The sequence below is a fragment of the Arvicola amphibius genome, chromosome 1 (genome assembly GCF_903992535.2).
Source record: "Arvicola amphibius chromosome 1, mArvAmp1.2, whole genome shotgun sequence".
Lineage (NCBI taxonomy): Eukaryota > Metazoa > Chordata > Mammalia > Rodentia > Cricetidae > Arvicola > Arvicola amphibius.
Window position 1 is genome coordinate 196,501,974 of NC_052047.1, and position 23,522 is coordinate 196,525,495.

General features: G+C 47.9%; 1 protein-coding gene across 2 annotated transcripts in view; it reads right to left on the reverse strand.

The window, feature by feature from the left end:
- Ablim1 (actin binding LIM protein 1) overlaps positions 1-23,522 on the reverse strand; it is a 170,188-nt gene that overhangs the window by 132,288 nt on the left and 14,378 nt on the right. For both annotated transcript variants that reach the window (XM_038317700.1, XM_038317703.1), the window contains exon 2: positions 8,570-8,704. In XM_038317700.1, coding sequence (XP_038173628.1) covers positions 8,570-8,704 — 135 coding nt within the window. The remainder of the gene's footprint in view (positions 1-8,569; positions 8,705-23,522) is intronic.

Consider the following 23,522-nt stretch of genomic DNA (forward strand, 5'->3'; position numbering starts at 1 on the left):
TGCTACTCACTCCGGTTTAGTTTTCCACCCTGAACTCGTGGTAGAGACGAATGACTGACCCTGAACCACAGGACTGCAGCCATCTTGAGTTGTAGCTATAACAGTGTCCCTGAGAAACCCTTGTCCCATTTTTCACCATTATTTTTTAGTAAGCCGTTTAAAGTGGACAAACTACTATGAGTGACACAAGCTCATAGCGGCTGGACAGACGTCTAGGGATGTCCCTAGCGCTTTGATGTCCACCTTAGATAAACCCAGCGCTTTCCAGCAAGGATGAAGTCACGTTTGCCCTAAACCACGCATAGGCTCATCTTTCCTCCCCAAATCGCAGGGACTCAATTATGCTTGCAATGTCACAGGAGCATGATTTGGTCCGTACGTCATTCAACAAACGGTAGTTGTGTGACCCTAGATCAGCCTGTCTCTTTTCTATCTGAACTCTTTGCAGCCAGTACCCCACAATGGGCCTGCAATATCCCAGGGCAGCTGTGTGGGAGCGAATTCTGGGGCCTGGCTTCTTCCGTTGGATTGAGAATTCACAAGCACACTTGGGTACCCTCCTCTGCCTCTGTATTAGCAGTCATGCCCCTGCCTCCAGACAGGTCATCAAGAGCTGATTGGAGCAGTCAGGAAGGCTGGGGAGAAGGCCGGATGCTGATTGGTCTACCAGAACCAGGGCAGACCACCAAGAAACTCCGCTCTGAGGAGTTTACGTCAAACCCATCTCCAGCTTTCAAACTGTGCGACACATGGAGCCTCCTAATGCATGACTTTGATGGGGCTCTCCCCCCTCCTCTCTGAAGTTTCTGCTACTGTAACATTCGTAAAGTGAAACTTAGTTCTAGAAACTTCTGGCATAACAGAAAATTACCTGCAGACCCCAGACTCGTCACAAATACCTTTTTCTAGTTTCTGTGGCCAGCAGTAATCTCCAGGGGTAAAGGCTGAGGGCAACAGTGTTCAGGACACTGAAGCTGCATCTAAATGCTGCTTCCACCACTAATGAAAGCCACACCAAGTACTTCTTTTTGTATTGAAATGTGGTCAAAATGTTTTAAGGTCTTGGTAGATCTTATCAAAGACTCTGTTTTTTGTTGTTTTTCTCTCGTTGGTGTAAAATACTTCACTAGACACAATCAAAACCCTTTCTTTGGGGATGGAGAGTTGGCTCAGTTTTTTGGAAGCCCCAGGAGCTCTGAGGCCCTCTTCTGGTCTCTGTGGGCACCACACACATGTGGCATATGCTCATACAGACACACACAATAATAAAAACAGGAATAAAATATAAAATCCTTGCTCTGAACAAAATAAGGGGTAGGAGCATACCCCAGGTACAGTCAGCTCCTACATGATATTCAAATGATGACCAAAAATTTACTTCCTCAATGTAATTGGTGGCAGAGTAAAATTGCCATAGCATTCAGAGCGTTTGATGACATAATGTCATAGCTTCAAGGTGATCCCGTGGACCCCCCAAACCTCGGCAGCAACTGCCTCATCTTTTCAGAGAGGCGCCCTCCACGACGCCAGGATCCATCTTCCCAAACTTATCCAGTGTCATTCAAGTATCACCTTGACATGTTTGACCATTCACTCCCTACTGCTATTAATGTCCTTTTTAAAATTTATTATTTTTTTTTGGAGACACTGTACAGCTGAGGATGACCCTGAGCTTCTGAGTGCCCTGCCTCCACTTCCTGAGTGTCATCCTGAGGGACTGCCAGGCAAGCGCCACCATGATGCATTTATATAGCACTTGGGGATTGAACCCAGGGCTCCGTAAGTGCTGGGTATGCAGCCAACCAACTTAGCGACAGCCCCAGTCCCACAATGTCTTCTGAAGTCAGCACACTTCTTAACAAGTATAATTAGTTGGAAAAGCAAGTGTATAGCAGGGCAATAAATCAATTGCCAATGTCATTTCTCTACATAGAAACAATCTAAGGAAAAATACTGAGAATATTTCAGAGAAATATTAAACAGCATGGGTAAATGTGAATGGCGGTATCACTCCTGAGGACTTAAGAGGTTATAAAGACCTTTGGTTTTTGTGACATTAGATAGAGTGAAAAATAATTTTAGGATAATAATTTTCTCACTGTGTATGAAATGTCATGCTGGGAAGCATAAAACAAACAACTTCTTTGCCCCACTCCCAAACATTAACGGCAATCAAGTCTTAGTCTCTTAGGTGGAATAATTTAGGAGTAATGATCTATAATTAGTCTATCACTGAACTATAAACATTTCATTCATTCATTTGGAGTATATGTACAGAACACTTATCTTTTCCCAGTTTGGAAATTAAAACTGAATATTTTAAAAGATTTTCATTGCATTTATTTGATAAAATAACACAGTTAAAGGCTATAAATATAAAATTTCCAACAGTCAGGCCCAGAGGACAATGGCATGAATCTGGCTTCTCGCTGGCAGTGAGAAGGGAGCTCATGCATGAGTCTTTATTATCCCTGAGTCCTGGTTCTTCCTGCCTCCTCATCTGTGTCTGAACACCTAGGATTCTCCCAAGTTGCTGTTAAAAGCCTGGGCTCAGCTCCTGGCAGGGGTTATAAGAAACTGCTTCCATATTTCTGGAGTTTTACCAGTTCTCCATTGAGCCACAAAATGGCCCTAAACTGGTGAGCCTGTGAGCATGTGACAGGCAAATCTAAGGAAAGGAAGGACAGCCCAAGTACATGTATTAGCCTGAGTTCCCACACCTGCCACTTCTGACAGGCCTGTGGTGGCCCTGTGAATAGTGACAGAGGCCTGGATACCTTCCTTCTTGGAAGTCGCTGCCTTGAACCCATTAAAGGGCTGGAAGCACAGCAAGCATCTGATAAACCCTGCTGACACTCACAGTGTTTATTGATAGGCAAGCTCCACAGAACCACAGGTTCTTGACTGTTCACTGCATGACCCCAGGCACAGGGTATTCCGCAGTGACCAAACAGAAGGCAAATCCGCCTCAGAGGGGCTCACTATCAGCACTAGGAGGAGCTGTGAGAAAGAAACAGCTCCCCATCATCTTCAGCATTCAGTAACCCTCCCCCCCCCCCTTTATTTCTGTTACCTGTCAACAATCATTCTGCAGAGCTGGGCGGTGGTGGTGGGCACCTTTAATCCCAGCACTCGGGAGGCAGAAGCAGGTGGATCTCTGTGAGTTTGAGGCCAGCCTGGTCTACAAGAGCTAGTTCCAGGACAGGCTCCAAAGCTACAGAGGAACCCTGTCTCGAAAAAACAAAACAATCATTTTACAACAGAAAAAAGTTGTTTTTTCTTCGTTCCTGTGGTGTGGCCGCTTCAGAGGCTCCCTTGAGTACCTAGCCTTTCTGTGATGAGATCTAGTGGTGTGGCAGCTTTAATGTCCCCCTTGATTGTTACAGTGTGGTTGTGTTCTGTGCCCTACAGGAGAGTCAGCAGCCCCAACACTTGCAGGGCATTCCTCTCCACATGGGTGTGGACCTGCTGGTCTTTCTGCAGTTTTCTGCTCTGGGAGGAATGGCTTCTAAGAAGGACAAATTTATTAGCATCAGGTGCATCTAAGGATCTTTCACAGTTTATAATTCAGTTCCATTACATAGAGGTATTTTATTCAGTATTTTGATATATTAGTCATCATAATGAGTATTGTTTCTCTTGAATATTTTTAGGGTTAATACCCTAGACTCATTTTTTTAAAATACTAGAAAATTCTAAAGCATTAAGAAAAATGCCCTGGATCTGGTAGGCTATCTTGAGGGCTAAGGAAACCTTTGGGCCAGTCTGTTTCCAATAACTCTATGGTTTCCACTTCAATTTTCAGTCCTTCCTTCTGTGTTATCTCTGTCCCCCGGTAGCCACCCTTTCTCAGGCTGTTACCTGTTTGGCTCTCCTAAGAGCCAGTGTCCTTTCTCCCTTCTCTCAAGGCCATTTTTTTTTAAAAAGCAGAAATCATTCATCTTTCCTCTTCTCTGTCACAGAGATTTAGTTCTCTCTCTACAGAAAACAACCCTCAAGAACTAAAGCTGTGGACAGAATGTGCGCTGAGGACAGCAGGGTGGCGGGGTGGGGAGGTGAGAGCAAGGGGTGAGGGGGGAGCTCAGGCAGCACTGAGCCAGCTTTGACGAAAGCCCTGCTGGTTTGGCTAGTGCTCTGGCCTGGAATCTTCCATCCCAGGACCTGGCTCACTAGTTATCTGAAGGGCACAGCTAAATTTCAGTGGCTGTGATTGGAAAAACAAGAAAGTGGTGTGTAAGGACTCCAGGCACCTGGGGAAGACAGCATTGCTGATGCCTACAGACCCCTCACCCTGATCTCGGGGGTTGTAGGGATGTCTCTGTGGAGGGTTACTAAGTCCTACCAAAAGGTAGCAGATTGAAAAATGATCCTGCTTATATATGATGCTTTAAAAAAAATTCTGTAAGTCTAAAATTGCTCTAAAAAACATAGTCTTTTAATTGAAAAAAGAAGTGGGAGAGGAGAGATGGCTCAGGGGGTAAGGCTCTGATTTCTCTTCCAGAGGACCTGGGTTGAAATCCAGTACCCACATTGGTGGCTCACACAGTCTGTAACTCCAGTTCCAGGGATTCAATGCCCTCTCCTGGCCTCTGTGGTTACTACACATATGTGGTGTACAGACACACATGTAAGCAAACCGTCTATAAGCATAAAATACCTTTTTAAAAATTCAAGAAAAATGAAGCAAAGAAAGGAAAGGACAAAGAGACAGAAGACACCCCGACCAATGAGAAGTTCACGGAGCTGAAGACAGCCTGACGGCTGCTGCCACCTGTTCCCCACCATTTCATACTCTGCCTCCAGATACTCAGGAAAATCTGCTAAAAACAAACAACAACAAAAATCCCCGCTGCCTGGGGCCAGTGGTTGGAAACAAAGTAATGGCCAATGTGGGCTGAAGCCACACTTAGTCTTCTACGGGAAGTCTGAGAATTTGACCCCAGAAAGAATTTGGAATGAGAGACCACAGAGGATGAAAGTTTCCAGGAATCTGTGGCATGGCTCAGTAGTGACCATGTACCCACAGGTGGCTTTTGGGCACTCACAGTAGGAAGAGTCCAAACTGACATGTATTAAGCTAGAGTGAGAAAAAAGCAGATAGTTCAATAGTTGCATGTAGTAATTTTATTTGTGGTTTAACAAATAAAGCTTGCCTGGAGATCCGAGTGCAGAGCTAAGCCACTAGCAGCTGGGGAGTGATGGCACACACCTTTAATCTCGGACTCAAGGCCACCCTGGGCTACACGACATTGAATCTGTCTAAAAGGAGAAATAAACTCACACAAAAGCGCTCCCAGCACTTGGGAGTCACAGGCCTTTAATCCCAGCACTTGGGAGGTGGAGACAGGAGGGATATGGCTAGGGGGAGAGAGGGATATAAGGCAGGAGACGAGAGTTCACTGCAGTCTACAGTCTGAGGACAGGATTGCCCCTTTGTATGTCTGAGCCTTGGTAGAGGTAAGAAATCTCTAGTGGCTGGCTGCTTTACTTTTCTGATCTTCAGCTTGAACCCCAATATCTGTCTCCAGCTAGCTCAGTTGGTAGAGCATGAGACTCTTAATCTAAGGGTCATGGGTTCGAGCCCCACATTGGGCGCCATTCTGTAGAGGGAGTCGGGCAGGCCTGCTTTTCATCCCAGCTGGCTCCCGGCCACCAGCTAGTTTATGCCCCGAAATAACAACACACCAATTGTATTCTTTTAAACACTGCCTGGCCCATTAGTTTCTAGCCTCCTTCCTGGCTAACTCTCACATTTTGATTAACCCATCTTTAATAATCTGTGTAGCACCACGAGGTGGTGTCTTACCAGGAAGGATTCAGCATGTCTGACCTGGTGACTGGCTTCATGGCGACTCTCCCAGAGCGGAGAGGCATGGCGATTGCCCAGAGAGGAGAAGCATGACGATTGCCCGAGGCATCTGCCTCACTCCCAGCATCCTGTTCTGTCTACTCCACCCACCTATGTTCTGACCTATCAGGCCAAGCAGTTTCTTTATTAATTAACCAATGAAATAATCAGATAGATAGAAGACACACCTACATCATCTGGGTTTTATTATTCATGCTACAATTGTATGCTAATTAAAATATTATTTTGATACAGAAATATATTATGAAAACAAAGTGTGCCTGCCCCTTGTCACCTTTCTAACATGTCTATTAGAGTAGTTTGAGTTGCATACATAGCTCTGAGTACTGATGGATGCATCTTTAGAATGTTTGAGAAAGCCACAGATCCCCTCCATTGGTGCCTGTCTGGGAGCTTTGATCACCTTCAACAGGAAAACATAAACCCCAGAGGGCTGGGACACAAAGTAGCAAATCCTGACAGACTAAGTGTGAGGAGATACAAACTGACAAAAACAGATGAATTCTTCACTTTAGCAACTTTTTGTTAAATTGCCAAATAATTCCTAAGAAACAGCACATGCTCTAAAAATAGAATTCAGTCTAAGGAAAATACTCAACGCTTTAGGAACTCATTTACAGCACAAAGCAAGGTACAAGATACAGTTTTCCAATGTAAAGAAGCTATCCTCAGCCACCGGATTTAAACTAGAGAATAAGGAAACCAAGGAGTCATCAGGGGACAGGGGACTGTGTTTGAGTCCCTCAAAGTAGGTACAGTGACCACCAGGTCTGAAGCTGACAGTGTCCAAGTTCACTGGAAGGACCAGACACATGACATGCTTGGCTGCTTTGTTGTATTTATTTCATGTCTGATCTACTTCTTGAAGCCGTGTCTCTGGAATCTGACGAACTATAGGTCAGAATAAAATGCTGACTCCAAGTTATCCAAACTGAGTAGAATCAGAACCCGGTTTCTCAGACATGCTCTCTAGGAAGCCGAGTTCATCCAGGTTCTGTGCTGTAAACATCTGTGGTTACCTGGATACAGCACATGCAAGCCTATGTGCTAGCACATGGTTCAGTGTGTAATTTCATAGATAGGGCACTGAGCCAGAGAGCCACGTGACTTGGCCTCATTGCCTACTGGCAAATCAGGACTCAGTTTTATGGTGCAATGTACACTTGGCACCCTGGAAACGGCCCACGCTTCCTAAGGATCACGTGGGCTGTGGGAAAATGCCAGCTGACCATACTTACTCCAGAGGTTTCTTAGCAAGAAGGATCAAATAATCCCTGTGTATAACACATGCATTAAAACACTTCTTTTAAATAAATTTAGTTGTAGGAACAGGTCGCTTAGGTAGCAGAGCAGAGTTCGCACCTAGGATGCTGAAAGGGAAGCCTGGTGTCCAGGAATGAGGTGCTGAGCACAGGGAGGTGCAAAGGGAAACCAGGGAGCAGGCTCAGAGGTTCACGTTCCTCCCTTCCTGCATTGCTCACATGCATCAGGGAGCAGGCTCAGAGGTTCACGTTCCTCTCTTCCTGCACTGCTTACATGCATCAGGGAGCAGGCTCAGAGGTTCACGTTCCTCTCTTCCTGCACTGCTCACATGCATCAGGGAGCAGGCTCAGAGGTTCACGTTCCTCTCTTCCTGCACTGCTCACATGCATCAGGGAGCAGGCTCAGAGGTTCACATTCCTCCCTTCCTGCATTGCTCACATGCATCAGGGAGCAGGCTCAGAGGTTCACATTCCTCCCTTCCTGCACTGCTCACATGCATCAGGGAGCAGGCTCAGAGGTTCACGTTCCTCTCTTCCTGCATTGTTCACATGAATATCCCGAGCACCCAGACATTTCCGGAACCCCAGTGACCCATGTCTTAAAACACACACCAAGTACTCTCCTTCCCCTGATGTACACTGATAATGGCATTTCAGAGTACCTAGACTAACTAGCCAGCCTGTGTAAGCTGCAGGGCATGGTCTCATGAACCACAGTGTTAAGGACATCATTTGGATGGGAGTTGCTTTTCTGTATAGAGGCTAAATTTTCATGTCTTGACACGTGTGAGTGCACACACACACACACACACACACACACAGTGACTTAGTGTCCAATCTTTTATTTAATGGAATTTTTGTGTTTTTTAAAAGTTTTTGAGTATGAATGTTTGTCTGCATGTGTACATACAAAGCATACACATGTGTTCACTGAGGCCAAAGTGGGTGTCAGATCCTATGAAAAACTGGAGTTACAGCCACCATGTGGATCCTCCGCAAGAACAGAAAGTGCTCCTAACCACTGACCCATCTCTCTAAGCTCCAGGCATCTCATAGTAACAGCCATCTCATAGGGAAAGCTTCCCAGGCCTTCTGTAAATAATGGGTAGCAAAGTTACTTTACTAGGAATCTCTTCTTTCATAGAGAGAAGAAAGGGAATACAAAAATCTCAAAAACTTCATTGTATTTTTGCAAAGCTTCCTCCCGCCCCCCCCCCCCCCCACCCCCGGATCAGGACTTCAGTTAATGACCCAAGACTTTGCCTTGAGAGGGTCTGGTATCCCCCTGAAGTCTAATCTATTCCCAAACTAGAGGAGAATGAGAGAATGAGTTAAGAATTTCTTAAAGCATTCAGATATGACCCAGGGGCCTGGGTGGCATTCAGAGGACCGTACTGGTGGCTACATGCCGCTGGGCAGGATGCTGGAGGTACCGTACCTTTGCAGGTGAAGCATTTGATATGGAAATGCTTGGTCTGGACCCGAAGCACTTCGCCCTTGCATGGCTCCCCACATTTATGGCAGTGAATGACAGGCTTCTCTGTTGAGTGGTGAGGGTCCTGAGGATGGGCCACTGGAAAGAAACAGCAAAACATTTAGGTGAAAAGGAAAAATTTCTAGAAAACTGTCTTTGCGAGGATGTGTGACTGTTACCGGCACGCAGTGGAAAATGAGCCACACGGCCATTCAAGAAGCATGAGGGGGGCACACACACCCCACCCCATGATCTTGGATCCACAGATGCATGTGTCAGTGGCAGCCTGAGCAGTCCACTGGGGACACACACGCTGTCTTCTGCCTCAACTTCTCAAGAACTACAGATTGCACAAACACAATCTCGTTTCACTTAGTATTTTGCAATCAGTATTTGTGGCATCTTCTTGCTGACTCAGCCCATTCCAGGAGGCGTCCCTGTAAAGCCAAGGTTCCATTTCTTACCGTCTGTTTGGTTTCTTTCCTAACTGTACTTCATGTCCCAGCTCCCACCGTCACAGAATGCTCATGAATTGGTAACAACTTAGGCTGTGTGAGACAGTTTCTCACTAACGTCCATCACCAGAGATATTTTCTATTTTAATCTGGGGACTCATCTAACCTACTGGAGGCCCATAACGAGACTCTCATGGTGTACACAGTTCCTCACATATACTATGAGCAAAAGCTTAGAAATAACAACCTGTGAACCTGAGATCCCTCTGCACACAACCTGCTCCCTTGTCTCTAAGACAAAGGGGACCTGACCAGCTGGGTGTGAATGAAGGGGCACACAGAGATTATCCTCTTAGATCCATAGTGCAGTTTTCAGAAAATGAAAGTTAATTCGCCTGCCTGGCCTCAGAGCTGGGTGCAGGCGCCTGAACTAATTGCAGAGGGGCAGGAGAGAGGCAGTGAGACAGCACCCGGCTTCCAGCAACCACAAGGTTTGTGTCTCTTGCGGGTTCCTTGGCCAGAGAATGTCAGTAGCTGCTTGTTGCCAGCCACTTCCTTTGCTGACGAAGAGCCTTAGAACCCATGTGAAATTCAGGGACTCTGCACTTGACCAACACAAGGAGCAACAACATTTTTTAAATGTTTGTCAAGAAGGAAAACCGCCCTGGGAAACTCATGAGAGACTGCTAAGACCCAATGTAGAAAAGACATTAGAGCGAGAAGCTGACATGTGTAGAAGAGCACGGTATATATAATAGTGTGTTGTTCTGTACAGAATGTCCCCCGTCCTCATTTTGCTGGAAAAAGTTTAGGCATGATGGTGCAAACAGCGTGTTCCTGACCCCCTTTCTGGAGAACAAAGTGTGGTTTCAAGCTAAACATACCACCCAAATTCTTAGCGTCTTAGCCTGGATCTGAAGAATACCTGGAGGCTGGGAACCCAGCATCACAAGCCACCTGCATTCTTTCATCTAACTGATAAGATCTCCCTATATTTACCACCAAATTCACGTGTTCTACAGGCATTAAGGAGGGGCACGCATGCTATCAAGATCTCCGAGAGCAATGCACGTCACGGTCCAAAATCTATTCACGCAGGCATTAAGAAAGAGGTTCTCTCAAGAGCACCTGCTGGTGGTGGTGGCGGCGGCAGAGAATCTGCGAGCCTCTCATTTTCCTTCAGTTAACTCCTGTTTTCCAGCAAGGTTATCACCACTGGGTATCACACTAACACTGGGCATGGTGCTTATGCATCAGCTATTTTATTACAGCTGCACCACCCTTGCCTGGCAGTGGGATGAGCAACAGCGCTCCCATTGGTGGATAGGGAAGTTGGGCTTTAGAGATGCTGACCAGTGCTCTCAAAGTAACAGCTAGTGTGAGTGCAAAGGTCTGCACCTCAACCCTTCTGGACCTACTATGTTCCCGCCCTTCTAGACCTACCATGTTCCTGCCCTTCTGGGCCTACTATGTTCCTGCCCTTCTGGGCCTACTATGTTCCCGCCCTTCTGGACCTACTATGTTCCCACCCTTCTGGACCTACCATGCTCCTCCCAGACTATTAGGATAAGACAGGAAATTATTACAAGCAAGGTATTTATTTAGCCAATTTCATGCACTATTCTGAAAGTACCTCTAGAGTTTGGCTTTCAGAGAGAACACGGACAGTGTATGAGGAAAAGTGTCTCTAGATGGGACCAGGACCCTGGTTATTGCCAAAGTAATTGTGTGACCCTTGAATTAGAAATCCTTGTGCCACATACTTAGAAAGGCAAATGCTATCATATCTCCAAAGGCTGTCATATAAAAGATAAAAAAAATTTACAATGCTGGGGGCAAGTATCCTGGAAGAACAGAACTCACAGACTCGGTTGGTCACCATGTAAATTAGTGTTATAGAAGATACTATGACGGTTCCAACTAACAATCCAAACACAGACACCCAAAGGAAATGGAGTTATGTTGATGAGCAATCTGCCAATGGCCAAGAAATGAACAAAGATCATGCTATATCTATATACACAACGGAATATTATTTATCCACAAAAAGAATGAAGTTTGGTCTCTTACAGCAACATGAATGGAACAGGAGGACATTACATTAAGGGGTCAAAGTCAGGTTCAGAAAGACACATGTCACATGTTCTCAAATTTATACGTTGACCTCATGGAGGTGGACAATGGAGTCATGGCTATAGAGCCTGGGAATGATGTGGGTGAGGGAGGGTGGAGAGAGGATGGTTAACACTTCCGGAGAGCTGTGGGGCATGAGGAACGGCTTCCGGTGTAGTAAGGCCCACCAGAGTAACTGTGGTTGACAGCTGAGCATTTCAAGACAGCAGCAGGTAGACAGGACACGACCTGTCCCCAATGCACAGGAACGGCAAGTGTCCCAGGTGACAGGTATGCCGAATGCCACAACAGGTCATACAACATACACACAATAGTTTTAAATGTCACACTGTATTTCATAAGTACATACAATCACTATGTGTTGATTAGAAAATAATAACAAGCTGGAACGCAGTTACATGTCCTGAATCCAGTCCTAGAAAGGTGGACACAGGGGCATCAGGAGCCTGAACATGACGATTCCTCAGCTTGAAACACTAAGACAAACAATAAACAAAAATAATTTAAAAAATGCAGTCCCTCCCAACATTGCCCAGGAGTAGGGGTCAAGAATCTCTTCCTAGTAAATCCCTCAGGCAATTCTTCCACTTTCTCCAGATGAAGAACCTCAGGATTCTTTTCTAAAAAGTGTTTGTATTTATGTAGGGGGTGCAGGGGGTGCATGTGAGTGTATTTATGTGTGTGTGTGTGTGTGGTGTACATATGAGTGTATTTGTGTGTGTGGGGTGTGCATGTGAATGTATTTATGTGTGTGTGGGGTGTGTGTGCATGTGAGTGTACTTATGTGTGTGTGGGGGGTGCGCATGAGTGTATTTATGTGTGTGGGGATATGCATGTGAGTGTATTTATGTGTGTGTGGTGTACATGTGAGTGTATTTATGTGTGTGTGGGGTGTGCATGTGAGTGTATTTATATGTGGGGGCTGTGCATGTGAGTGTATTTATGTGTGTGTGGGAGTGTGCATGTGAGTGTATTTATGTGTGTGTGTGTGTGTGTACATGTGAGTGTATTTATGTGTGGGAGGATGTGCATGTGAGTGTATTTATGTGTGTGTGAGGGGGTGTGTTGCATGTGAGTGTATTTATGTGTGGGGGGCTGTACATGTGAGTGTATTTATGTGTGTGTGAGGGGGTGTGTTGCATGTGAGTGTATTTATGTGTGGGGGGCTGTACATGTGAGTGTATTTATGTGTGTGTGGGGTGTGTGTGCATGTGAGTGTATTTATGTGTGTGGGGTTGTACATGTGAGTGTATTTATGTGTGTGTGGGGTGTGTGTGCATGTGAGTGTATTTATGTGTGTGGGGTTGTACATGTGAGTGTATTTATGTGTGTGTGTGTGTGGTGTACATATGAGTGTATTTGTGTGTGGGGGGTGTGCATGTGAATGTATTTATGTGTGTGTGGGGTGTATGTGCATGTGAGTGTACTTATGTGTGTGTGTGGGGGGTGCACATGAGTGTATTTATGTGTGTGGGGATATGCATGTGAGTGTATTTATGTGTGTGTGGTGTACATGTGAGTGTATTTATGTGTGTGTGGGGTGTGCATGTGAGTGTATTTATATGTGGGGGCTGTACATGTGAGTGTATTTATGTGTGTGTGGGGTGTGCATGTGAGTGTATTTATATGTGGGGGCTGTGCATGTGAGTGTATTTATGTGTGTGTGGGAGTGTGCATGTGAGTGTATTTATGTGTGTGTGTGGGTGTACATGTGAGTGTATTTATTATGTGTATGTGTGTGGGGTATGCATGTGAGTGTATTTATGTGTGTGGGGGGTGTACATGTGAGTGTATTTATGTGTGTGTGGGGTGTGTGTACATGTGAGTGTATTTATGTGTGTGGGGTTGTACATGTGAGTGTATTTATGTGTGTGTGGGGGTGTGTGTGCATGTGAGTGTATTTATGTGTGTGGGGTTGTACATGTGAGTGTATTTATGTGTGTGGGGGTGTGTGCATGTGAGTGTATTTATGTGTATGTGTGTGGTGTTTGTGAGTGCAGTTATCCACGGAGGCCAGAAGAGAGTAATGTTCCCTGGAGCTGCAGTTTCAGGTGGCTGTGGGAGGCCCCATATGGGTCCTGGGAACCCAAACTCAGGTCCTCTGAGAAACAGGTGTGGGTCTTAACCACTGAACCATCATGCCCTGAATGTCAGCATCATTATCACTGAGTGGGCCTGCTGAAAAGAGTTAGGAGTTCCAGCACACCTCTCAAGACCACCCTCTTCCCTGTGCCCTACAGGTGTGCTCCACCACAGCCAGGAGGACCCATCCTCTCCAGAAACAATGTAACAACACACAGGTGTGCGCTACCACAGCCAGGAGGACCCATCCTCTCCAGAAACAATGTGAAAACACGGACATCCCTTAAACAGGGAATGAGAAACCTGAGACTTCTGACTCTGGATTTCAGATTGCTAAGCAAGCCAGCCAGGCTGACTCACAAAGAGAGAGGGAAGGAATCTGTCACTCTGGGCTCTTCTGTGCCTGTGAACAATAGGGCCAGCTAAATCACTGGCAACTGCCCCGCCCTGAGGTCAGAGGGGAGCCCAGCATCAGTACCCCCCGAGGTCAGAGGGGAGACCATCAGTGAGACCAATGGCTTTTCTGCAAGCATTTCTTTTCAGAAAGATGTGTTACACCTGAAGGCTTCCGTGCCTGGGGAAGACTTTCACCTTCAACCAGAAATGGGCAGACCAGACCGTTTACCTGTCTTTCCTTCATCTGGCAGCCTAAGCTCTCGTGTGTGTGTGTGTGTGTGTGTGTGTGTGTGTGTGTGTGCGCGCGCGCGCGTGTGTGTGTACGTGTACACATTAGACTAACTCACTGGCGAAGAAACGGGATCTCTTATCAGAAGAACAGGACAAAGCCCTTATGTATTTTATCCTAACTAAAATCAGTGTAGACAAAGAACCGCCCTCCTTTTACAAGGTGAACAGACTTGGGTTTTCTGTGGCTGTCTTCGGAGGTTTGGTTACTACCTAGTGAATGGCAGTGTTTGTACCAGTGAGGACCAGGTGCTCTATAGCTCAGTGCTGCCCTCACTGAGTCTGCTCCAGGCTCTCCTGCTAATTCTCACTCTGATGATTCCACCAGAGCCTGGGTGGTCTCTGTTTCTCCTACTGATCGGGAAAACTGAGGAATGAAGAACACACATTCCAGTTATTGGCTGGTGTGCCCTGTGCCCAGCCTCCCCAGCTCTTTCCACTGTTTCTAGAGGTCAATCAATGATTTACCCTGGAATGGTGGTGGGGAGAGCTGGAGGAGCCTGAGGGAAAGGGAGGGGTGTGTGTGATAATCTTCCAGGGCTTGATTATCTTATTGGCAAATGGGGAAGTGCGGGGAACCCCAGAAGCACAGTTCTATGCTTTCTAAATAATAACAAAGCCAAAGAATCCAGGTCTGAGATGCAGATTTCTCTAGGGCATGGTATGGAGGCTTCAGGCCCTCTGACAACACTACCTACTGCTGTAAGCTGTGTCCAGGAGGCTGTGGGTTCACTTCCACAGTAAATAAAGTGGCAGGACCACATCTCTGAAACTCCAGGGCAGGGATGAGGAGATCCCAGCAGCCTCTGGTGTCCGTAGGCAGAGCCATTACAGAGCCCACCCCGCACCCCTTCAGTCAAGCCCAGAGCCAGTCTCAGTTTCCTGTGTTACATCCCTCTTGGAGACAGACACAAAACTCGGAGGACCGTGTGAAATGAAAACCTCAGAGCAGGGAAGATCCCGGACGTGTGTGAGACAGACGATAAACACTCAGGTGTGCCTGTGCTCTGGGTCTTCTGGGAGATTCACAAACGCCCACCCAGCCTTTGCTATGACAGGGCACTCGATGGCTTTCAAGTCCTCACACCTGCCTCACCTCATTTTACTCCCGGAGCCTTTGGGATGAAAAGGCAGGATCCAACCTTTACAGAGCGGCAAAGGAAGACTCAGGACAACACGACTCACTGGGGGTGACATGGCAGAAAGTACAGTTGGCAATAAATCAGGGTGCAAATGCTGATGCCACCTTTTCCCTCTCTGCTACTCAATTCCGTCCTCCGTCCACTTCTCGCCCTCCGCCGCCAACCAGGTCCGGGCCTTCCACCTCCTTCCTGGGTGGCTGGAAGCTTCCTGCTCAGAGATCTATCTCCTGTCTTTCCCAAAGCGACCCGTGAGAGCTGTCTGCTCAGAGAGGCAGAACACAACTCCCACTCCTTAACTGTGGGTGGGCTGCTCGTTCTCCCGTGGGGAAACAGCTTGGAGGGATAGGAAAGGAACAACTCTGCCGTGGGGAGATCTAACAGTCACTGCCGCAGGCAGGGCCGAGGTCAGGGAGAGCGGCAGGGGCTGCTGGGGTGGAAGCCCACTGTCACTGTGTTCTTTCCAAATCAAAAACAAATCTCACTCAGATCCAGAGAAAAATCATGAGAGAGAGGTAGAGCTACGCAGCATTCTTCAAAACAATCAATGCCATTAAAAATTTAAAAAGTCTATGAAGCTGCCACAGCCAAGAGTAACCCAAGGAGAGGTGATGGCTGAATAGGATGCAATGGTCTGACGGGCTCTTGCTAGTGGTAAGTGTAACTGTCCTCCCCCATCGGAGAAACTTCCCTTTGCCATAGATGGGGACCAGTGCACAGTGGTAAGTGTAACTGTCCTCCCCCATCGGAGAAACTTCCCTTTGCCATAGATGGGGACCAGTGCACAGTGGTAAGTGTAACTGTCCTCCTTCCCCGATCGGAGAAACTTCCCTTTGCCATAGATGGAGACCAGTGCACAGTGGTAAGTGTAACTGTCCTCCCCTTCCCCCATCGGAGAAACTCTCCTTTGCCATAGATGGGGACCACTGCACAGTGGTAAGTGTAACTGTCCTCCCCTTCCCCCATCGGAGAAACTCTCCTTTGCCATAGATGGGGACCAGTGCACAGTGGTAAGTGTAACTGTCCTCCCCTTCCCCCATCGGAGAAACTCTCCTTTGCCATAGATGGAGACCAGTGCACAGTGGTAAGTGTAACTGTCCTCCCCTTCCCCCATCGGAGAAACTTCCCTTTGCCATAGATGGGGACCAGTGCACAGTGGTAAGTGTAACTGTCCTCCCCTTCCCCTATCGGAGAAACTTCCCTTTGCCATAGATGGAGACCACTGCACAGTGGTAAGTGTAACTGTCCTCCCCCATCGGAGAAACTCTCCTTTGCCATAGATGGGGACCACTGCACAGTCTCATAACTGGTCAAATGCAGAGGACGAGTGGCTGTGGAGCCCCAGCTGATAGATCCAGAACACAACTCCCGACCCCAAGGCTCAGGGAACATTGCAGAAGAGGGCTGGAAGAATTCTAACAGCCTGAAGACCAGAAACTGGGAGATCGTGTCCTAAAAGTGACAGGAAGTGTTTCCCGTGATACCACAACAACATGGCTGCCCAAACAAGAACACCAGGAGACATACTGACATGGAAGGGGGAGCTCTCATGGGACCCCACTCCTAGACACAGAGCTACAGGTGACTAAGGTGTGCTGACAGGGAAGAGGGAGGGCCGGTCTTCCCAGGCACGAGTACTCTGATTGGTTATTCAACATCAAGTGGTCAGCCCTGAGATCATATACATACAAATAACACTGAACAGAAACGCAGGTTGTATTTCTGTTTTTGTAAAACATATGACAAAAGAAAGAGAGACCATGAATTAGAGAGGGAAGGCAGAAGAAGAAAGGGACTGGAGGGCTGAGAAGAAGGGGGATGTAATGTCATCGTAATTTCAAAAAAATTAAAATAAAAAACACTGAGGAACATGGGCCTTAGTTGATGATGTCAGGAATATTGTCAGGCTTATTATAACAAATGAAATTATACTTACATATTAATAATGAGGGAAACTGGGTGCCAGATATGGAGCTTACTGCATTATATCTCAATTTCTGTATTTTAAAAATGTTTTTATATTTCTGAGTAAAGCTTATAAAGGAATAAAAACAACAACAGAAATACCTCCAGCAGCATGCCAGGTCACAATACATCGAGTTCGAGGTTCTCTGTAGCTTCAGAGATGTCAGTAACACTGATGGCTAAAATGGAACATGATCAGCTGAGCCGTCAGGCTGAGGAGTCTTGAACCCGGCAGTCTCCACTCCAGGGATCAAGCGCTTGAATATTATGTGCAGGGTTAACACCCAAACTCTCTGGAGTGGGACTTTAGGGCCACTTCCTGACCCCACTGCAGTGATTCTCCCAAGGCCTCTGCTTGTCCTGCACACCCTGCTTAAATGATTCCCGCTTGTCTGGCCTCTCCAAATCCAACCCGACTGGCACGGTCCACTCCAGGACACCCCAGGTTCTGACACAGCTCTGAGCTTCTGAGATAGTGTACGTGGGTCAGAGGTTTCCTTTATCATATCCTTGCCCACCGATTCCAACTCAGAAACTGAAAAAAAGGGGGGGCGGGGACTATGACACGTTCAGAACGTGAAGTGACATTCAGGAGGGCAGAGGCAAGCACTCACAGTGAGGACTCTTTAGCTTCCATCAGAGTTAAGGACTCTGTATGGCTGGTCATGTGACCTACCGAATACAGAGAGTGGTAAAATGCTCATAAAACTGGAGTCGGAAACCTCTCTGGGAACATGGGGTCATTTGTTCTAACTGCTGGTCATCAAAGAGGGAGGGAAAGAGCTCACATCCCTGGCTGCAGTTGATTCGCAGCTGGAAGGTTACACAAGTCCAGCCTCCTAAGGGCTTCTCCATGTCATTTGCCTATGTACAGATGTGCGTGTGTGTGGTCTGTGTGGGTGCACACATGTATGTGTACATGTGGAGTCAGAGGACAGCTGCAGACATCACTCCTGCGGCTCTGCCTACCTGTGCTGCTGCTGTTGTTTGGCATTAGGGTCTCTGCCCAGCCTGGGACACATCCCATGCACTAAGCGCCTACGCACCAAGTCCCAGGGATCCGACTCTATCTGCTGCCCTCCCAGCCCACTGTGGATGGTACCATCCCCCCAAACCCCTGCCCAGAAAGATGGGCCTGGGGTATACAAGAAAACAAGCTGAATAAGCTTGTGGGGCAAGCCAATATGTGGCGGCATTTCTCTGTGGTCTCTGATTCAGTTCCTGCCTCTATTTCTCTCAGTGATGGACAGTTACCTGGAAGAAAAAGATGAAGCTAGCCCTTTCCTCCCCAGCTTGATTTTGATCATGGTATTTTATCTCAGCAATAGAAACCCTAACCAAGACACCACCTAGCACTGACTTGTTCTTGTCCTGTGTTTGTTTCACAATGCATCAAATCCTGTCCTCACACAACCCCGAACTCTGTGGCCAGTTCCCATATATTCTGTGACTATTTCTGACCCATGATATAAAACAGGCTGAGTTCTCCCCTCTGCCTCTCTGCTCAGGCCAGGATTAGGGAACCCAGGGGTACTGCTCAACACTAGACTAGGGCATCTTCGTGTGAAGTCACACGGTAAACAAATGACTCAAGACGACTACTACAGTGGAAAGCATGAGGAGCTAAGTCCAACTCCCAGAACCCACGGGGAGAACAATATGGTGGTTTGCAGCCAGCGCTGGAGAGTGGGGCCAGGAAGAGCCCTGGGGCTTGCCAAAACCGAATTCCAGGTAAAAATCAGAAACCCCACCTCAAAAAGAAGGTGGGACAATGCCCAAGGAATATGTGACAACAGAGGATGCTCTTTGACCTCCACATATTTGTACACACATGCATTCATACCCTTTACACGTGAACATACACATACAAGAACACTAGTAAATCAGTATCACAGGTGACATTTCTTGAACACTGCCTATGCTCCAGACACCGTACTGTCCTGGTATGCCAATCACAGACAGCCCTTCCCCACAGATGTCTTATGGGATTCTGTTTCCTATTCTTGGTTTGCAGGGAAGGAAACCCAGACAAGAAGAGTTGAACACCTTTTGCAAAATCATACATCTAAACCAGTCTATTCCAAAGCACACTTGGGGACTATGGAAGGACGGGGATTCCCACAGGAAAATCTTATCCAGCATAGAAGGAAACACAGCTAGGGCAGCAAAGCTCTGAGATTCTGACTAGGCAGCTCAGAAGAGGTGAACCCCAGCTGCACTGGAAGGGATGCCTGCTAGGAGAAAAATAATAAGCAAGCAATGGTGGAAAGTGCTTCAAATACAAGAACTACTCCGTTATCTATGTGGAAAGAGTGATTGGCAAGGATGAGACAGCAAAGAGGAGCTGCCTGCCACCCGAGGACACTCCCGAAGCCCCAGCAGAGGGCAGGAAGTCTCAGGTTGAGATTGCCTGGATGCAGCCACAAGAGGAGACTTTGCATGGCAAGGGTGACTCTAGGAATTGGAGGCAAGGCTCAGTGGGTAAGAATCCTAGCTGCACACAGATGAGGACCTGAGTTCAGATCCTCAGCACACACACGAGAAGCCTGGCATAGCCATGCTTGTCCGTGTAACCCAAGTGCTGTAGGGAGCAGAGATCACCGAAGCTTCCTGGCCAGCCAGTCCAGAAAAAACAGTGACCTTGAGATCCCATGAGAGACCCTGTCTCAAGGGAACAAGGGGGACCAGGTTAGAGTCTCTCTCTTTCTCTCTCTCTCTCTCTCTCTCTCTCTCTCTCTCTCTCTCTCTCTCTCTCTCTCTCTCTCTCTCTCTCTCTCTCTCTCTCTCACACACACACACACACAGACTCTGGACTCTTATTCCCTTGGGAGTCTGTGTTGGAGCCCCTGCTTCAGCACCCAGCCGCCTTTCCCTGCTCCTGCCACCTTCTAAGCACAGATCCTAGAGTTGAGCTCTCTCCCACCTCCCACTCCCTTCCTCTGTGCTAGAGCAGCACAGGAAATGAGAACTGCAAGTGTTTAATAAATGCGCGGGGTGCTTAATTTGCAGTTTACTCTGAGGCTCATTTCCTGCTGCGGCAAGTGGTAGTTACTAGAAGCTACACACGAGGTTACCCTGTCATTACTGGTCCAAAGTGAGCCTTCTCCTGAACTGGCCTCCACGACCTCACTTTCTGATACCTTGTGAGTCTGGTGATCTGGGTTATTACTTGGCACAAACAGTTCCGTAGGCGGCCTCTGTTCTCTACCTGCGCCACTTGTGGCTGACTGCTAGGAAGGTGTCCCCATGCCTGGTTTCTCTTTTCTGGGCTACCTGCTCTGCTGGGTTCCTGATGACAGCATCAGCCCAGGCTCAAATCCAGTTAATCTGATTCCCCTCAAGGTGAGGAGGCACAGAGATTACCATCACGCGGCCCTGCGGGCCCTGCGATTTCCCCGGTGACTCAGGTCACATGTTTGTTCTCTGTGCTCCACTTGCCTTCTGCAGAAGAAGGTGGGTCTCAGAAAGAATCCGACTTCAGCGGAGACTTCAAAGAGTGACTTCCTGGACGCGCTGTGACTGCCGTGACTCACCAGGCCAACTCTCCTTTGGCCTCTCTCGGACTGTTGGAATTTTACCTTTTAGTACAGTCAGAACGGATAAATCCCAAGAGTCCTTGGTAGGGATCAGAATGGACTCTGCTCTAGAAATTGAGGGACATGTCTTCAGCCCATCCCTTTCCTGTTAATTACGTCACAGAGGAGTTAACAGCAGGCCCCAGGGTAGCATAAGAGACCTCGTAAATATCATTTTCTCCTGTGGGCAGCAGCCTGGGCACTAAAGCCTGTGCCAGCTGAGTCACAGTGGAGAGAGGCCAGAACCCATAGAGGCCCAGAGGTCTGAAATAGGACAGAAGCCCCTTCTGGAATTTTATAGAACTCTTAAGGCCACCGGAGACCTCAAATGGTCTCTGCACCTGAAATTCCTCCTAGAACCGGATCAAATCAAACCCTCCTGGCAGAACACCACATCTTAATGGACTGGGCGAGAGCCAAGGCCATCCTGATGGTGAGATGGAAAAGGACCGGAGTCATCTGAGCCATCTGTGGGAACACGAGTCAAGAGAGAGGGTCAGGGTAGGCTGAGACTTCCACCCTGGCCTCCCATCCCTTAATTCTAAATCCAACCCCTTAGAGGGGTTGAACTACAAAGCATGAAGGCCTGAGGTGTGGACTGGCGTGGCCATGCCCAGAACAAACCACAGAGCCCCCACTGCTTCCTCGTAAGTTCTAGGACACACTTGGAGTCACACCCAGCTAACTACAGTATTGGAGACATGCTTGTGGGATGGCCAGAGTCTATACAGCATGTCACACTATATAAGAAGAGCCAGAAATGGCTTCTACCTATACTTCAGCAGCCCTATCCTACAGAGAGGGAAGCAACTCTCAGAGGTTACGATTCCTTCCAGCAGCGGGGACTCTGGGGCAGTTAGCTATGTGGCCACTGGCCTTACTTGGTAGCGTAAGGGTTGCTAAGGTGGAGGTAGCTACCCCATGGAAATTGACACGTTTTACAAATCACTGTCTTCCGCTATGCCCATTGGAAAGCTGACTGTTAAACATTTCCCCGGGCACCACTGTCCCAAGGTCACATTGCCAGCAGGAACAGAATGAGGCTTGTGTTTGTCAGCTGCACTAGAGGCATTTGAACCCTTCCCCCAAGAGGCTTTCCCTCTCTGCTTGCTCGCTCACTCGGAACAGGCATTTCTGTGCACCCTTCTCGGGAGCCTCTAGGGTCTTCACCCACACGGGGGACAAAGCATAAGCCCCACATTTACGGGTGCCATCTGCCACATCAGGGAAGCTACAGTTTCTAAAACTGCTCTCCCCTCCCGGATCTTCCCAGACCTGAAGCTCAGCCTGTTCAAGCTTTCGGTATGACATAACGTTACAGGGCGAGGCCTCTGCAAGCCAAGGCAAACACACAAAATCCACACCTGTCACCTTGCAAGGCGTTCTATTCTTCCAGGTGACAGACGGCATTAACCCCGGTGACTCGCTCTTTTTCTTATTTTACTGAAAGGGTTCATCTCTGCTCCAGTCAAAGGGAAGTGGTTATCTCCTGGACAAACGCTAGTGAAGTCAGGCTGGAGACGGTAAATAAATGCCTCCATGGAGTCTCTTTAGCAGACAAATTCTACTTCCTATAGGCAGTGTAAACACGTTCTGATCTGTGTGCCTGCTGAGGCAATGTGAACACATTCTTATCTGTGTGCCCGCAGAAGCAGTGTGAACACATTCTGATCTGTGTGCCCGCTAGATGCTCTGGGTTGCTCTAGTGGGCAGAGGAGCAGGACATGCTTTAAGGTCCACTCCAGCTGGGCCTCCAAGGCAGGCAGAACTTACTGGAAGGGAGAAGAGAAAGCCACCTCTGATCATGGGAAGGGTGGGATAGAGCATGTCTGGACACACTAGGAAATCGGGTCTGGCTGAAGGACAGTGCCTTCGAGGCCAACAAGGGTGTCTGAGGCAGGAATGAGGTGGCCTCCATGTCTCTGAAGGACAATCTAAAGAGCTAGAGGGGTATAGTAAGTGAATACTCTTGTACCCTCCTGAGAGCATCAGTTCTCACCACAAATGAAGTGGGAGCCCCTTAGCTCAATGTGGGAATGTGGTGAGGGCTGGGAGGTGGTTGCCAGGGCTTAGACGATTGTCCCATTCCCAGCTCTGTCCTCATGAGGCAGTGACTGTGACCCAGCTGCTTTTTGGCTCTCAGCCCCAGTTTCCTCCTCGGTACAGGGAAGCCAAACCTTGTCACTTGGAATGGCCTGTGAGAGAGAGAGAGACTTTCCTGACAGAAGAGAAACACGCAGAGGCCACGTCTGTCTCTGGCTGCTTCAGTGTGGGAAGATGTGAGGTCACAGCTGAAGGCCCTTGGTCACAGACTGTCCACACACACCACCTCACATCACTTGGGTTGAGCGTCAGGCTCCCCTGTCTTCTGACTCTCAGGGATGGGTGGCTGTCTTTTCTCCGCATGTCCATGTCACCCAAGGACCTCCCAGCTCCGAGTCACCATTTCAGCCTCCCATGGCGCGGAGGCAGCAGTGCTGGCTTTAATCCTCTCGGTGAGATGGACTTGGCGATCAGACAGCACATCCATTAAAGTGCGCAGTTTGATAGTCCTTGTATATTTGTCGAGTTCGGCAGTGATCACCACTATCTAGTGTGTGTGTGAGTCCGTGTGTACATGCTTTCTTAAGTGTGCATGTGTGTGCAAGCCAAGGGATGATCATGTCCGTCCTCAGGCATATCTTTAGCATCAGGGTCTCTCACAAGTATGGAATGGGCCACGTAGGCTGGTTGGCTTGCCAGGGAGCCCCCTGTCCGTCTCCCTGGTGCTAGGCTATAAGCATGTTCCACCACATGCAGCTTTTATTTTAGGGGGGTCTGGGGATAGAACTCAGGTCCGTGGGTTTGCAAGGCAAGCACTTTACCAGGTGAACTATCTCCCAGC